This window comes from Mobula birostris, chromosome 26 (genome assembly GCF_030028105.1).
Source record: "Mobula birostris isolate sMobBir1 chromosome 26, sMobBir1.hap1, whole genome shotgun sequence".
Taxonomy (NCBI): domain Eukaryota; kingdom Metazoa; phylum Chordata; class Chondrichthyes; order Myliobatiformes; family Myliobatidae; genus Mobula; species Mobula birostris.
The window spans coordinates 51148074-51164887 of NC_092395.1; the positions used below are offsets into that span (position 1 = coordinate 51148074).

The 16814-nt window shown below is 43.9% G+C and overlaps 1 protein-coding gene across 1 annotated transcript in view; it reads right to left on the bottom strand.

Annotated features, from left to right (window-relative positions):
* LOC140188270 (low-density lipoprotein receptor-like) overlaps positions 1 to 16814 on the bottom strand; it is a 134317-nt gene that overhangs the window by 82973 nt on the left and 34530 nt on the right. The window contains exons 2-4 of the mRNA XM_072244363.1: positions 6289 to 6478; positions 4650 to 5015; positions 2912 to 3031 (exon numbers count right to left, since the gene is read on the bottom strand). Of these exons, the coding sequence (XP_072100464.1) occupies positions 2912 to 3031; positions 4650 to 5015; positions 6289 to 6478 (676 nt within the window). The remainder of the gene's footprint in view (positions 1 to 2911; positions 3032 to 4649; positions 5016 to 6288; positions 6479 to 16814) is intronic.

The window sequence follows — 16814 nt, forward strand, 5'->3', positions numbered from 1 at the left end:
GAAGATTTGACACTGGAAAATGCTGTGAACGTGTAGGGCAGCAGAGACATGAGCAGAAACTAGGGAGGTGCACAGGAAAGACACAACAGTGCATGCTGTGAAAGCAGATAAGCGCACAAGGCATTCACCAAAACAATAACAAAGCAAAAAGGAAGGCTCAAACAGGAAATGCCCAAAATATGGAGGTAGGAAGAAATGGAAAGTGCTGCAATAACTGTGGGAAGAATCATTTTGTGAAGTCCTGCAAAGCTAGCGCCACCAAGAGAAAGATGCACAGTTGATGAGGAAATGGAGGAAGTCTTTGTGAGTTCTCTAGACTGCCGGTGCTGGTAAAACAAAACAGGTTGTTCCAGTAACTGCGAATGAGGAACGCTGCAGATCAGGCAGCATCTATGGAAATAAGTATCAGTCAACATTTCAGTCTGACACCCTTCACCTCATGAATGTGATTAACGCAGATATACAGGTCTACGTTGATATGACTGTCAAATCCAATCCAGTATCTCCTGATAGAACAGAGAAGATTAGGAAAGCCACAGAGACAGATGAAACAATGGAAGTACACAAAGATACCACACAGAAAGGACGGCCAGCAAATAAGAACGACTGTCCAACATGCATTTGGGATTATTGCACATGCAGAGCTTAACTATCAGTAGCGGAAAATACAGTCTTCAAAGGCAAACAACAGGAATTCTGCAGATGCTGGAAATTCAAGCAACACACATCAAAGTTGCTGGTAAACGCAGCAGGCCAGGCAGCATCTGTAGGAAGAGGTGCAGTCGACGTTTCAGGCCGAGACCCTTCATCAGGACTAACTGAAGGAAGAATGAGTAAGGGATTTGAAAGTTGGAGGGGGAGGGGGAGGCCGTGGATAGACATGTCAGAATGGGAATGGGATGTAGAATTAAAATGTGTGGCCACTGGGAGATCCTGCTTTCTCTGGCGGACAGTATATGATATACTGCGTCCAGTGCTCCCGATGTGGCCTTTTATATATTGGCGAGACCCAACGCAGACTGGGAGACCGCTTTGCTGAACATCTACACTCTGTCCGCCAGAGAAAGCAGGATCTCCCAGTGGCCACACATTTTAATTCCATATCCCATTCCCATTCTGACATGTCTATCCACGGCCTCCTCTACTGTAAAGATGAAGCCACACTCAGGTTGGAGGAACAACACCTTATATTCCGTCTGGGTAGCCTCCAACCTGATGGCATGAACATCGACTTCTCTAACTTCCGCTAAGGCCCCACCTCCCCCTCGTACCCCATCTGTTACTTATTTTTATGCACATATTCTTTCTCTCACTCTCCTTTTTCTCCCTCTGTCCCTCTGAATATACCCCTTGCCCATCCTCTGGGTCCCCCCCCCCCGGTCTTTCTTCCCGGACCTCCTGTCCCATGATCCTCTCGTATCCCCTTTTGCCTATCACCTGTCCAGCTCTTGGCTCCATCCCTCCCCCTCCTGTCTTCTCCTATCATTTTGGATCTCCCCCTCCCCCTCTCAAATCCCTTACTCACTCTTCCTTCAGTTAGTCCTGACGAAGGGTCTCAGCCTGAAACGTCGACTGCACCTCTTCCTACAGATGCTGCCTGGCCTGCTGCATTCACCAGCAACTTTGATGTGTGTCTTCAAAGGCAACAGGTTTGTGATTCCAGTGTCACATGGCAAGAAAATGCTCCTGAAGATATATGAATGGCATCTTGGTGAGGAAAAATGTAAACATAGAACTCATGAAATGATGTACTAGCCAAGGATAAACCAAGACATCAACCAGACCACTGCTTCATGTGAAATACATCTTACCTACAGATCAAAGCAGTAAGCAGAACCACTTGTGCCACACCCCGTACATGGAAGTTGCAGTGAATTTCTTTGAATGTAATGGGAAGAATCAGATTGTTGTAACAGACTACTTCTCCAATTATCCAGAGGTTGCAATGCTGCAGTCAACATCCAGCAAAGCAGTCATTACCTCCTGAAAGCTGTGAGGCATGGGGCTGTATGTGAAGTGGTATCAGACAACGGTCCACAGTTTCCGAGGTGTGAGTTTGCGTCCTTTGCCAGTGATTGGAGGGTTCCAACATACAACTTCAAGCTCACATCACCCAAAATCTAATGGCCTCAGATTGGGAGGTAATGAAGGGTGAAGAATGAGTGAAGAAAGCGCAAGATGAACAAGAATTTCCACAGAAGTCTGATGGCTTACAGAAGAATGTCACTGCTGAATGGCTTTTCACCAGCCCAAAAGCTGACAGGTCAACATGCATGCACCAACCTTCCAGTGCATGAAAACCTACAATCACCTAAAGGAGTACACACGGTCAAATGGGCTGAAGTGAAAGGGAAAGAAAAACAGAAAAAGTGTCACTACAAGATTGCAAAAAGTCCACCAGTCCTGAAGCCTGGAGATCAAGTTTGAATCTGCGATTATGATTCTGGCACGTGGTCCATACCAGGATATAAAATGTTCTAGTGTACGCCCACACCAAACTTAACAGTTTCTGGCACCTCCAAGCCTGAAAGCTTGAAGTCACAGTGAGCAAAGCAGTTCTGAATTGTCTTAATGCTTACTCCTCGCCAACTATTAGTGACAAAAATCCACTGCTTTTTGAACACACATACGGAACTGGTGCTATTTAAACTGTTCGATCTAAGCACTGTGTAGTGTCTAATGGCCACACAAGTGCACCTGGCTGACCCTAGTTAGAAACTATTTGGCAACAGTCTTCTGTCCCAGTTAGGCGGCATAGTGTCCCAAATAAACGAAGGGTATCCCAGCTGTTTTCTCAATTAGTTTTTTTTCCCCCAGACTTGTTCCAAGTAAGTGGATGCCCCCATTAACTGATGGCTGAATGTAACTAGAATCCGCTGTATTACTTTTAAATCTGCTTGCGTAAACTCACCTACACAGGTGAAGTGATTTATCAGCTCCAATCCAGATGGACAAGCACATTCATAACCCAAAGGAAGGTCCCAGCAATAATCAGAACACTTGCCATTTTCTTCCAAACACTCATTCCGATCTGCCAAAAAGAGAAAAAAAAGCATCAAGAGTTACATTAAAATGCACCCCGAAGATTGCAATACTAATATAAAACCAATCTGGTTTTGCTCTTGAGGCCTAACTACAATTTCAACAAGCTGAAGCCAGGTGACACTAGCTGGAGTTCAGGGAAGTTTCAAATCCACATAAAGATCATCTCTTGCAAACTTTGGGTCTGAACTTTTAAGCCTCCCCGCCCATTGAATCTTTCATTATATCCAAACCACTAACCAGCCAGAATGTACTTTACTACTCTTTACAAGGTAAAGCAGGGATTGTGCAGACAACAGTAAAGTTAAAATGTAGAACATAAAACAGAACAGCCCAGGATCAAGCAACACACACACAAAATGCTGGAGGAACTCAGCAGGCCAGGCAGCATCTATGGAAAAAAGTAAACATTCGATGTTTCAGGCAGACAGCCTTCGGCAGGACTGCCAAAGGGTCTCAGACTGAAACATTGACTGTATCCTTGTCCATAGATGCTGCCTGGCCACATCTATTGTCAGTGAAGTACTTGCATAAATAGGTAAACCACCTTCATACAAGCAAGGACAGAAAACAGGGCAAAGTGAGTATACTTATTTATTCAATAAGCTATGGGTCAAGATATTTAGTGAGTACATTTCTAACTCTTCAAGCTTCAGTCTCGTTGCCGTCTGTTCTGAAATTGTTAGGTTGCACGGGGGGGGGGGGTTGCATTCAAGAAAACAATGAAATGCCACGCAGCCACCATCTGTTCCGGCACATCATGACAGCGCTTTTAAAAATATCCGTTTACCCGTCTACACTGCTCTACACAATCGGCGTTTTCAAATTTACACTCTGGAGGGAGTTTTAGAAAATCTCCGTTTTCGGGGAGGAAAACGCTGTTTCATTGTGGACGGAGTGTCAAAACGGAGAGAAAAAGCTTCAGTTACGGATTTATCCGGTCTAGTGTAGCCTTAAATACCTTCCCTGGAAGTGCCTTCAAAAAGGATACCAAAAGGACAAACAATAATGCCCTGCAAATTGTGGTGCAGTTTTCTTACATCTGTTAATGTTTCATTAGCATTTTGAATAGCTATAGCAAACCACACTCCCTTTAAATTCTGGTCTTCTATTGTAGACCCCAATTGCAAGTTTTTTAAAATTAAACTACTAATAACTGCTACATTTGATCTGAATATATAGCATCCTAAATCTCTTTGGACCTGTGTTCTAACATTTCTAATACGGAAAACTTCAGTGAGCCACACTGAAATTCAGTTTAACCTTTTTAAAATTATATGCAGCAAGGAAATTATAGCACTGTTGAACTAACATTTGTTGTGAGGAATGTTTTAAAATGTATAATTTTGTAACTGAGCAGACTGAGAAACATGATTAGAGAGCAAAAGTGGATTTGTAAAGTGGACCAGCACTCCATTTATCCAACACAGATCTAAGGAAATTTCTTTTGGAGATTCTCCTATAAAGATCTTAGGCTTCAGATCTCTTCAGGCAGGGGAAGGACAAGTGTGTAACATAAGTAGCAGCATATCTGCCAAGATGAATGACTTTTTTGTGGTACAAGTTCAATACAAACAGAAAATACATTGAAGTTTCTGTACACTTACCGCAGTTTGCCTCATCAGTACCATCGGTGCAATCAGGAAAGTTGTCACAAACTGACTGAAGCCCTATACACTGTCCAGTATTACACTGTAACTCAAACTCCCCACAGTTTCCAAGCTGCACTGCTGTGTCCTTGCAGAGATCATCAGATTCATCATCCCCTGAAGGACAATCCTGGTGACCGTCACACAGCAAGTACTTGGAGATACAGATTGAGGAATTATTGCACTGGAACTCATAATGTCCACATTCTGATATAGTACAATTTTGCTCATCACTCCAGTCATCACAGTCGTCTCTTCCATTACACAGCATCAGCAGAGAAACACAGCGTCCATTCAAACACAGGAGTTCATCCTCACTGCATTCTATAAGTAAAAGGAGAAATAAAATTCACAGCAGCATAATAGTAATTTGTGAATTAAGTAATTAAAAAAGCAGAAGGCACAGCCTCAGAATAGGAAGGTATCCTTTTAGAATAGAGACGAGGAGTTATTTCTTTAGCCAGAAGGTGGTAAATCATAGAATTCATTGCCACAGACGGCTGTGAAGGCCAAGTCATTACATATATCCAAAGTGGAAGTTGATAGGTTCTTGACTGGGAAGTGTGGCAAAGGTTACAGGGTGAAGTCAGGAGAATGGGGTTGAAAAAAAATCAAACACCATCAAATTGCAGCAGAGATGCAATGGGCCAAATGGCTTAATGTACTTTTAATTAAGAGGAATAGATAGAGTGGACAGCCAGCGCCTCTTCCCCAGGGCACCACTGCTCAATACAAGAGGACATGGCTTCAAGGTAAGGGGTGGGGAATTTCAAGGGGGATATTAGAGGAAGGTTTTTTACTCAGAGAGTGGTTGGTGTGTAGAATGCACTGCCTGAGTCAGTGGTGGAGGCAGATACACTAGTAAAATTTAAGAGATTACTAGACAGGTATATGAAGGAATTTAAGGTGGGGGCTTATATGGGAGGCAGGGTTTGAGGGTCGGCACAACATTGTGGGCCAAAGGGCCTGTACTGTTCTAGATTCTACTTGTCTTGTGGTCTTAGAACATATTCCCCTCGAGTCTAGCACAGCACCACCCCCATCGCTCTTCTTCCATCAATAGCCATTTCAGCTTCATTCTTTCAACATGCAATTTGTGAATGCTGATCCTTTGCGAAGCCCGCAAGGTGCGACAAGTCCCCGGGGCCACTCCGCCCACTCCTGGGCGCCGGAGGGCAAACAGACTTTGCTTGAGTTGCAAACTGAAGTACGGCAGCGATCAGCAACCCGATGTATTAATGCCGAAGCTGGGAAACTGAAAACAACTCTGAGCTCCGTACCAGGGAGCTCTGGTTTGCAGTTACTGGATAGCGAAGGCAAATTATCCAGTTTCACAAATTCACGAGTTTCTTCCCGTTAAATGCAGAGTTTTCCTGAAAACAGGGTTGATAAAACGGCAAATCGAGAAGAAGCTGGTCCCCTGTCCTCGCCGCAACATCCTCTGATACGGAGCAGCACCAAGGTCACGGTCTGCAGGACTACTGCGCGGGCAGCCAATAGGATGCGGCGGCGGAGGGGAGGGGCCGGGCCGGGCTCGGATTATCAACCGTAAGTGAGCGGGAGCGGGGAGCTGGTCTACGCCGCTGCTGCCACTCACCTCCCGCCCGGCCCCGGCCCCGGCCCCGGCCCGCAGACCCGCCGGACACCGCCACGCTGACTGCTGCAGTCGCCAGTAGCAGCAAGGACATTCCCCACATGTTCCGCACGGCCGCCGGCCGCCTACCTGACGTAACGACGTACGCTCCCACGCGGATAGGGTCAGCTGACCACCATGCGGCGCGTTCTCCCTGACCGAAGTCAATTTATTATCACAGTAAGACTGTGTCACCAGAATCACATGATTTTATTGCAGGTATTCACAGTAGAACAAAGAAATCAACAGAATCAAACATAGAAAGATTGACAATCAAAGACTACACAAAAAACAGACAAAATGCAAAAGTAGCCAAACTGTGCAAATACAATAAATCAATAATATTGAGAACATGAGTTGTAGAGTCATTGAAAACAGACATCCCGCCCCGCAAAAAACTCATTTCAGGGAGGTAACACCATCAATTTGCAGGAGACTCCCGGAACTTCCGGAAGAGGTGGGATGTCTGCAATAGAGTAGCTCCTCAGCAGCTAGCCAGCTAGTTTAAATAACGTTAGCTATGCTAATGAACGAATGACACCTGTTAAACTCATCTCAACATGTCTTTTACAGTCTTAACCCACCATGGGCAATAGAAAAGTCACTGTTGCAAACAGTGCAGCGAGCAACACTGTCATTATTTTTGACCCCTATTAGGCAGAGGTACACTTTAGGGTAGTCTGGGGTGAGGTACGTTTTATATTTTCTTTTCTTGAAACACCCTCCCAAGGCCCTCTCTCTCGCACTCTCTCGCTCTCTCTCACGATCTCTCGCTGTCTCTCTCTCTCTCTCTCTCTCACGCTCTCTCTCTCTCTCTCTCTCTCGCTGTCAAAAAAATTGATTTCAAGGATACTGTATTTAATTTGCGGGCATCAGGGAGCCACTATTAATATGTTGGAGACTTCCGAGACAGGTGGGATGTCTGTGAAAGTGAGTCCATTGATTGTGGAATAACTTCATGATGAGGTAGGTGAATTATCCACACTGGTCCAGGTTGTTTCTGAACCTGGTGGTGTGGGACCTACATCCTTCCCAATAGGAGCAGCAAGAAGAGACCATGGTCTGGATGGTGGGAGACCCTTTCCATGGATGCTGCTTTCTTGTGGCAGTACTCCTTGTAGGTGTGTTCATTGGTGGGGAGGGCTTTTCCTGTGATGGACTGGACAGTATCCACTACTTTTTGTACATTTTCCTGTTTACATACCAGGCTGTGATACAAATAGTCAAGATACTGTCCGCTGCATCTACAGAAGTTTGTAAAGGTTTTAGATGACATGCCAAATCTCTAAGGGAGTGGAGGCGCTGCCTGACTTTCTCTGTCACAGACGTAGAGACATAGAAAAGTACAGCACAGACACAGGCCTTTCAGCCCATCTTTCCCATGCTAAGCCATATTGCCTACTCCAATCAACCTGCACCAAGACCATACGGGTACAATCCATGTATGTACCTATCCAAACTTCACACAAACAGAATCAGAATCAGGTTTATTATCACCAGCATGTGTCGTGAAATTTGTTCACTTAGCAGCAGCAGTTCAATGCAGTACATATATAGAAGAAAAGTAAATAAATAAATTACAGTATACATATATCAAATTGATTAAAAATCATGCAAAAACAGAAATAATATATATCTTAAAAAGTGAGGTAGTGTTCAAGGGTTCAATGTCCATTTAAGAATCAGATGGCAGAGGGGAAGAAGCTCTTCCTGAATCGCTGAGTGTGTGCCTTAAGGCTTCTGTACTTCCCACCTGATGGTAACAGTGAGAAAAGGGCATGCCCTGAGTGCTGGAGGTCTTTAATAATGGACGCTGCCTTCTGATTTAGATGATGGAATAGACGGCTCTGTTGCCAAGTTTGCAGATGATACGAAGATTGGTGGAGGGGCAGGTAGTGTTGAGGAAACAGGTTGGCAAGAAAGTGGCAAATGAAATACAATGTTGGAACATGCATGGTCATACACTTTGGTAGTAAAAATAAATGTGCAGACTATTTTCTAAATGGGGAGAAAATCCAAAAATCTGAGATACAGAACACCCTGAAGGTTAACTTGCGGGCTGAGTTAGTGGTGAGGAAGGCAAATGTTAGCATTTACTTCAAGAGCTAGGATGTGATGCTGAGGCTCTATAAGGCACTGGTGAGGCCTCACCTTGAGTATTGTGAACAGTTTTGGGCCCCTCATCTTAGAAAAGATGTGCTGGCATTGGAGAGGGTCCAGAGGAGTTTCACAAGGCTGATTCCAAGAATGAAAGGGTTATCATACAAGGAACGTTTGATGGCTCTGAGTCTATACACACTGGAATTCAGAAGGATGAGAGGGGATCTCATTGAAACCTTTCGAATGTTGAAAGGCCTAGACAGAGTAGATGTGGTAAGGATGTTTCCCATAGTGGGAGAATCTAGAGGGCACAGCCTCAGGATAGAAGGGCACCCTTTCAATACAGAGAGCAGAGGGTTGTGGAGGAGGGAGTATATTCAGATTGGAGGGTTGTGATGAGTGGTGTCCCACAAGGATCAGTTCTGGGACATCTACTTTTCGTGATTTTTATTAACGACCTGGATGTGGGGGTAGAAGGGTGGGTTGGCAAGTTTGTAGATGACACAAAGGTTGGTGATGCTGTGGATCGTGTAGAGGATTGTCAAAGATTGCAGAGAGACATTGATAGGATGCAGAAGTGGGCTGAGAAGTGGCAGTTGGAGTTCAACCCGGAGAAGTGTGAGGTGGTACACTTTGGAAGGACAAACTCCAAGGTGGAGTACAAAGTAAATGGCAGGATACTTGGTAGTGTGCAGGAGCAGAGGGATCTGGGGGTACCATATAACCATATAACAATTACAGCACGGAAACAGGCCATCTCGGCCCTTCTAGTCCGTGCCGAACTCTTACCTTCATCTAGTCCCACCGGCATGCACTCAGCCCATAACCCTCCATTCCTTTCCTGTCCATATATCTATCCAGTTTAACTTTAAAGGACAACATCGAACCTGCCTCAACCACTTCTGCTGGAAGCTCGTTCCACACAGCTACCACTCTCTGAGTAAAGAAGTTCCCCCTCATGTTACCCCTAAACTTTTGCCCTTTAACTCTCAACTCATGTCCTCTTGTTTGAATCTCCCCCACTCTCAATGGAAAAAGCCTATCCACGTCAACTCTATCTTTCCCCCTCATAATTTTAAATACCTCTATCAAGTCCCCCCTCAACCTTCTACACTCCAAAGAATAAAGACCTAACTTGTTCAACCTTTCTCTGTAACTTAGGAGATGAAACCCAGGCAATATTTTAGTAAATCTCATCTGTACTCTCTCAATTTTATTGACATCTTTCCTATAATTTGGTGACCAGAACTGTACACAAAACTCCAAATTTGGCCTTACCAATGCCTTATAAAATTTCAGCATTACATCCCAACTCCTATACTCAATGCTCTGATTAATAAAGGCCAGCATACCAAAAGCTTTCTTCACCACCCTATCCAAATGAGATTCCACCTTCAGGGAACTATTCACCATTATTCCTAGATCTCTCTGTTCTACAGTATTCTTCAATGCCCTACCATTTACCATGTATGTCCTATTTTGATTAGTCCTACCAAAATGTAGCACCTCACATTTTTCAGCATTAAACTCCATCTGCCATCTTTCAGCCCACTCTTCTAAATGGCCTAAATCTCTCTGCAAGCTTTGAAAACCTACTTCATTATCCACAACGCCACCTATCTTAGTATCATCTGCATACTTGCTAATCCAATTTACCACCCCATCATCCAGATCATTAATATATATGACAAACAACATTGGACCCGGTACAAATCCCTGAGGCACACTGCTACACACCTTCCTCCAATCTGACACATAGTTATCCACCACTACTCTCTGGCGTCTCCCATCCAGCCAGCTACTGAATCCATTTCACTACTTTGATATTAATGCCTAACGATCGAACCTTCCTAACTAACCTTCCATGTGGAACCTTGTCAAAGGCCTTACTGAAGTCCATATAGACAACATCCACCGCTTTACCCTCGTCAACTTTCCTAGTAACCTCATCAAAAAATTCACTAAGATTTGTCAAACGTGACCTTCTACGCACAAATCCATGTTGACTGTTCCTAATCAGACCCTGTCTATCCAGACGATTATATATACCATCTCTAAGAATACTTTCCATCAATTTACCCACCACTGACGTCAAACTTACAGGACAATAATTGCTAGGTTTACTCTTAGAAGCCTTTTTAAACAATGGAACCACATGAACGCCAATCCTCCGGCACCATCCCCACTTCTAATGACATTTGAAATATTTCTGTCAGAGCCCCTGCTATTTCCGCACTAACTTCCCTCAAGGTCCTAGGGAATATCTTGTCCGGACCCAGAGACTTATCCACTTTTATATTCCTTAAAAGCGCCAGTACTTCCTCTTCTTTAATCGTCATACTTTCCATAACTACCCTTCTTGTTTCCTTTACCTTACACAATTCAATATCCTTCTCCTTAGTGAATACCGAAGCAAAGAAATTGTTCAAAATCTCTCCCATCTCTTTTGGCTCCGCACATAGCCGTCCACTCTGATTCTCTAAGGGACCAATTTTATCCCTCACTATCCTTTTGCTGTTAATATAACTGTAGAAATCCTTGGAATTTATTTTCACCTTACTAGCCAAAGCAGCCTTGTATCTTTTTTTAGCTTTTCTAATTTCTTTCTTAAGATTCTTTTTACATTCTTTATATTCCTGGAGCACCTCATTAACTCCAAGCTGCCTATAATTATTGTAGCTCCCTCTCTTTTTCTGAACCAAGTTTCCAATATCCTTTGAAAACCATGGCCCTCTCAAACTTTTAACCTTTCCTTTCAACCTAACAGGATGTCCACAGATCCCTGAAAGTTGCCTCACAGGTGGATAGGGCAGTTAAGAAAGCTTATGGGGTGTTAGCTTTCATATGTCGAGGGATAGAGTTTGAGTCGCGAGGTAATAATGCAGCTGTATAAAACTCTGGTTCGGCCACACTTGGAGTACTATGTCCAGTTCTGGTTGCCTCGCTATAGGAAGGATGTGGAAGCATTGGAAAAGGTACAGAGGAGATTTACCAGGATGCTGCCTGGTTTAGAGAGTATGCATTATGATCAGAGATTAAGGGAGCTAGAAGGAGGATGACAGGAGACATGCTAAAGGTGTACAAGATAATAAGAGGAATAGATAGATTGGACAGCCAGCGCCTCTTCCCCAGGGCATCACTGCTCAATACAAGAGGACATGGCTTTAAGGTAAGGGGTGGGGAGTTCAAGGGGGATATTAGAGGAAGGTTTTTTACTCAGAGAGTGGTTGGTGCGTGGAATGCACTGCCTGAGTCAGTCATGGAGGCAGATACACCGGTGAAGTTTAAGAGACTACTAGACTTTATACTTTATACTTCATTGTCGCCAAACAATTGATACTAGAATGTACAATCATCACAGCGATATTTGATTCTGTGCTTTGCGCTCCCTGGAGTACAAATCAATAGTAAATATTAAAAATTTAAATTATAAATTATAAATAGAAAATAGAAAAGGGAAAGTAAGGTAGTGCAAAAAAACTGAGAGGCAGGTCCGGATATTTGAAGGGTACGGCCCAGATCCAGGTCAGGATCCGTTCAGCAGTCTTATCTCAGTTGGGAAGAAGCTGTTCCCAAATCTGGCCATACGAGTCTCCAAGCTCCTGAGACTTCTCCCGGAGGGAAGAGGGATGAAAAGTGTGTTGGCTGGGTGAATCGTGTCCTTGATTATCCTGGCAGCACTGCTCTGACAGTGTGCAGTGTAAAGTGAGTCCAAGGACGGAAGATTGGTTTGTGTGATGTGCTGGGCTGTGTTCATGATCTTCTGCAGTTTCTTCCAGTCTTGGACAGGACAACTTCCATACCAGGTTGTGATGCACTCTAGAAGAATGCTTTCTACAGTGCATCTATAAAAATTAGTGAGGGTTTTAGGGCACAGGCCAAATTTCTTTAGTTTTCTCAGGAAGTAAAGGCACTGGTGGGCCTTCTTGGCAGTGGACTCTGCTTGGTTGAACCAAGTCAGGTCATTTGTGATATTGACCCCAGTCAGGTCATTTGTGATATTGACCCCGAGGAACTTAAAGCTTTTGACCTGTTCCACTTGCGCACCACCGATGTAAATGGGGTTGTGCGGTCCGCTACTCCTTCTGAAGTCAACAACCAATTCCTTCGTCTTGCTGACGTTGAGGGAGAGGTTATTGTCTTTGCACCATGCCACCAGGTTCTTAATTTCCTCTCTGTACTCAAACTCATCGTTACCCAAGATATATGGATATATGGACAGGTATATGGAGGAATTTAAGGTGGGGGGTTATATGGGAGGCAGGGTTTAAGGGTCGGCAACATTGTGGGCCGAAGGGCCTGTATTGTTCTGTACTATTCTATGTTCTATAAGGAGAAGTTTCTTTAGCCAGAGGGTGGTGAATTTGTGGAATTTGTTGCCACATACAGCCGTGGAGGCCAGGTCTTTGGGTAATTAAGGCAGCGATTGATAGGTTCTTGATTGGACATGGCACCAAAGGTTACTGGGAGAAGGCTGGGAACTGGGGCTGAGGAGGAGATAGAACAAAAGGATCAGCCATGATTGAATGGTGGAGCAGACTCGATGGGCCAGATAGCCTAATTTTGCTCCTATGTCTAATGGTTTTATGGTCTTAATTACTACCTTACCAGTATCATTTTCCAGCAGTCCAATATCCACCCTCATATCTCTTTTATTTATTATATACCTGGAAAAACACTTGGTACTTTTTTAATATTATGACTAGCTTACCTTCAGTTACAACACCTCCCTTGGAGGGTCAGACATCCTGAGCCAATAGGCTGGTCCTGGACTTATTTCCTGGCATAATTTACATATTACTATTCAACTATTTATGGTTTTATTACTATTTAATTATTTATGGTGCAACTGTAACGAAAACCAATTTCCCCCAGGATCAATAAAGTGTGACTATGACTATATTTCATATTTTCTCTCCATATGGCTCTTTAGTTGCCTTCTGTTGGTTTTTAAAAGCTCCAACTTACCATTAATTTTTGCTATATTATATGATCTCTCTTTTGCATTTAGGTTATTGTTGACTTCCCTTGTCAGCCACAGCCTGCCTAATCCTCCCTTTAGAATGTTTCCTCATCTTCGGGCTATATCTATATCATGCCTTCCAAATTTCCTCTAGAAACTTCAGCCATTGCTGTTCTACCATCATACAGATAGTGTCCCCTTCCAATCAACTTTGACCAGCTCCTCTCTATGCCTCAAATTACTTTACTCATGTAATATGGATAGATCTGACTTTGCCTTCTCCCTCTCAAATTACAGGGTGAATTCCAACATATTACGATGACTTCCTCCTAAGAGTTCCTTTACCTTAAGCTCGCTAATTAAATCTGGTTCATTACACAGCACCTTTCCCCCAGTGAGCTCAACCACAAGCTGCTCTAAAATGCAGCTCATAGGCATTCTATAAATTCTGTCTTTTGGGATTCACAACCACCTTGATTTTGTCAACCTACCTGCAGATTGAAATCCCTTATGACTATTGTAACAATGCCCTAATTACGTGCATTTTTTTAATATCCCATTGTAATTTATATCCCACATCCAGATTACTGTTAAGGTGCCTGTATATAATTCCTATCAGGGTCTTTTTAGCCTTGCAGTTTCTTAACTCTACCAACAAGGATTCTACATTCTCTGATCCTGTGTCACCTCTTTTGTAAGATTTGATTTCATTTTTTAGCAACAGAGCCACCCCATCCCCTCTGCCTACCTGCCTGTACATTTGATACAATGTGTATCCTTGGATGTTAAGGTCCCAGCTATGATCTTCTTTCAGCCACAACTTACCACAACAACGTACCGGCCAGTCTCTAGCTGTGCTACAAGATCATCTACCTTATTCCATATACTACTTGCATTCAAATATAACACCTTGAGTTCTGTATTCATCTCCCTTTTTGATTTTCCCCATGTTACACTTCAACTCATCCCACTGCCTGCAATTTTTCTCTATTATCTGCCTGTTCTCCCTCACAATCTCACTGCACAATGCATCAACTTGTATGCCAATTGCCCCATCCTCAGCCCTATCACTCTGGTTCCCATACTCCTGCCAAATAGGTTTAAACCCTCCCCAGCAGCACTAGCAAAATTTTCTCACAAAGATATTGCACCCTCTCAGGTGTTACCAGTTCTTTTTGTACACGTCATAACTTCCCCAGAAGAGATCCTAATGATCCAGAAATCTGAAATCCTGCCTCCTGCACCACCTCCACCGCCACTCATTCATCTGGGCTGTCATCCTATTCTTGACCTGATTTGCACATGGTACTGGGAGTAATCCAGAAATGACTACCTTGGAGGTCCTGTTCTTCGCCTTTTCCACGACTCCCTATACTCACTGCACAGGACCTCTTCCCCCTTTCTACCTATATCATTGGTGCCAATGTGCACCAAAACCTTTGGCTGCTCTCCCTTTTGAGAATCCTCAGCAGCCATTCTGAGACATCACAGATGCTAGCAAATGGAAGCAACACAGCATCCATACCATTCACTTTCATGGCCACAGAATCCTTAGAAAGAGAATCTCAAGGTTGTATGTGGTGACATGTATGTACTCCGATAATACATTTTACTTTGAACTTTGCTGTTTGTCCCCCTACAACTGAGTCTCCTATCACTATCACTCTCCCTGGCTTTACCCTTCACTGCTGACCCTCAATGCTGACTACAGTGCCCCTGGCCTGACTGCTATTGCTGTGCTCTGATAGGTAGTTCCTCCCTACCAGTATCCAAAGGGATATACTTGCTGCTGAGGGGAATGGCCACAGAGGAACCCTGCACAGAATGCTTACTCCCCTTAATTCTCCTGGTGGTCAGGTGTCTACTTTCGAGGTGTGACCACATCAATAAAACCCTCATTTATGAGGTTTTCGGTCTCCTGAATGGTCCTGAGTGCATCCAGCTCCGTCTCAAGTTCCTTGACCATGTTAGGAGCTGTAGCTGGGTGCACTTCCTGCAGGTGTAGTCATCAGATACACAGAAATCCCACATCTTTCAGAAGGAGCATTCCACTGCCTGGACTATCATCCTGCCTACGATTTCCCTGGATTCATCCTCTGGAAGGATTCTTTCACGTCCGCCTCAGAGACTGAAATCACAGGGCCGTCGGGGCTATGGGAATTCATGAAGGTACCTCCATGTTTTGATGCTCAAAGCGAGCATAAAGGCATTGAGTGGAATACGTTGTTCTGTAGGAGCAGTACAGTGCAGAGACATGAAAAGTTATACATTGAAAATAAATATGTAAGTAGTAAATAAAAAAGCAAAACTAGGTTCATGGACCATTCAGAAATCTGATGAGTGAGGGGAAACAGAAGAACCGGGGCAAGAGTAGACCAATTGAGCCTAATCTGCCATTTGATTAGATCATGGCTGAATTGGCTGTGGACTCAGCTCCACCCACCTGCCTTTTCTCCACAATCCTAATTCCCCTGCCAAGCAAAAATCTATCTATCTGTGTCTTAAATATATTTAATGAGGTGTCTTCTGCTGCTTCCCTGGACAGACAGACGATTCCACAGATTCACTGCTCTCTAGGAGAAGTATTTTCTCCTCTTCTTGGACCTGATCTGAGGCTATTTCTCCTAGTTCTAGTCTTGCTTGCCAGTGGAAACAACTTTCTTGCCTCTTAACTATCCCTTTCCTAATTTTACAAGACATTGCCTGAAGTGGAACATTTCAGTTCTGGGGAGCAGCTGAGTAGATTGGGATTCTTTTTCTTGAAGGAGAAGAGACTAAGGAGGGAACTGATTGAATATATGAGACGTTTGAGGGGAAGGATACAGTAGCTGGAGGAAACCTTTCTTCATGCTGAGATGCTGTAAAAGCAGAAGGCATTGATTTAAGGAAAGGGATAGAAGGTTCAAAGTGGATTTGAAGATGTTTTTCCCTAAAAGGTGCTAGGAGTTTGAAACACACTGAATGAGAGAGTGGTGGGGCAGGGACTTTCTGAACATTTAACAAGTGTTTGCCTCACTATAGGAATGGCGTGGAAACCACAGAAAGGATGCAGAGGAGATTTACAAGGATGTTGCCTGGATTGGGGAGCATGAGAATAGGTTGAGTGAACTTGGCCTTTCCTCCTTGAAGCAGCGGAGGATGAGAGGCGACCTGATAGAGGTGTATAAGATGATGAGAGGTACTGATCGTGTGGATAGTCAAAGGCTTTTTCCCAGGGCTGAAATGGCTAGCATGAGAGGGCACAGTTTTAAGGTGCTTGGAAGTAGGTACAGAGAAGATATCAGGGGTAAGTTTTTTATGTAGAGAGTGTTGAGTGCGTGGAATGGGCTGCTGGCGACGGTGGTGGAGGGGGATACAATAGGGTCTTTTAAGAGACTCCTGGACAGGTATATGGAGCTCAGAAAAATAGAGGGCTATGGGTAACTCT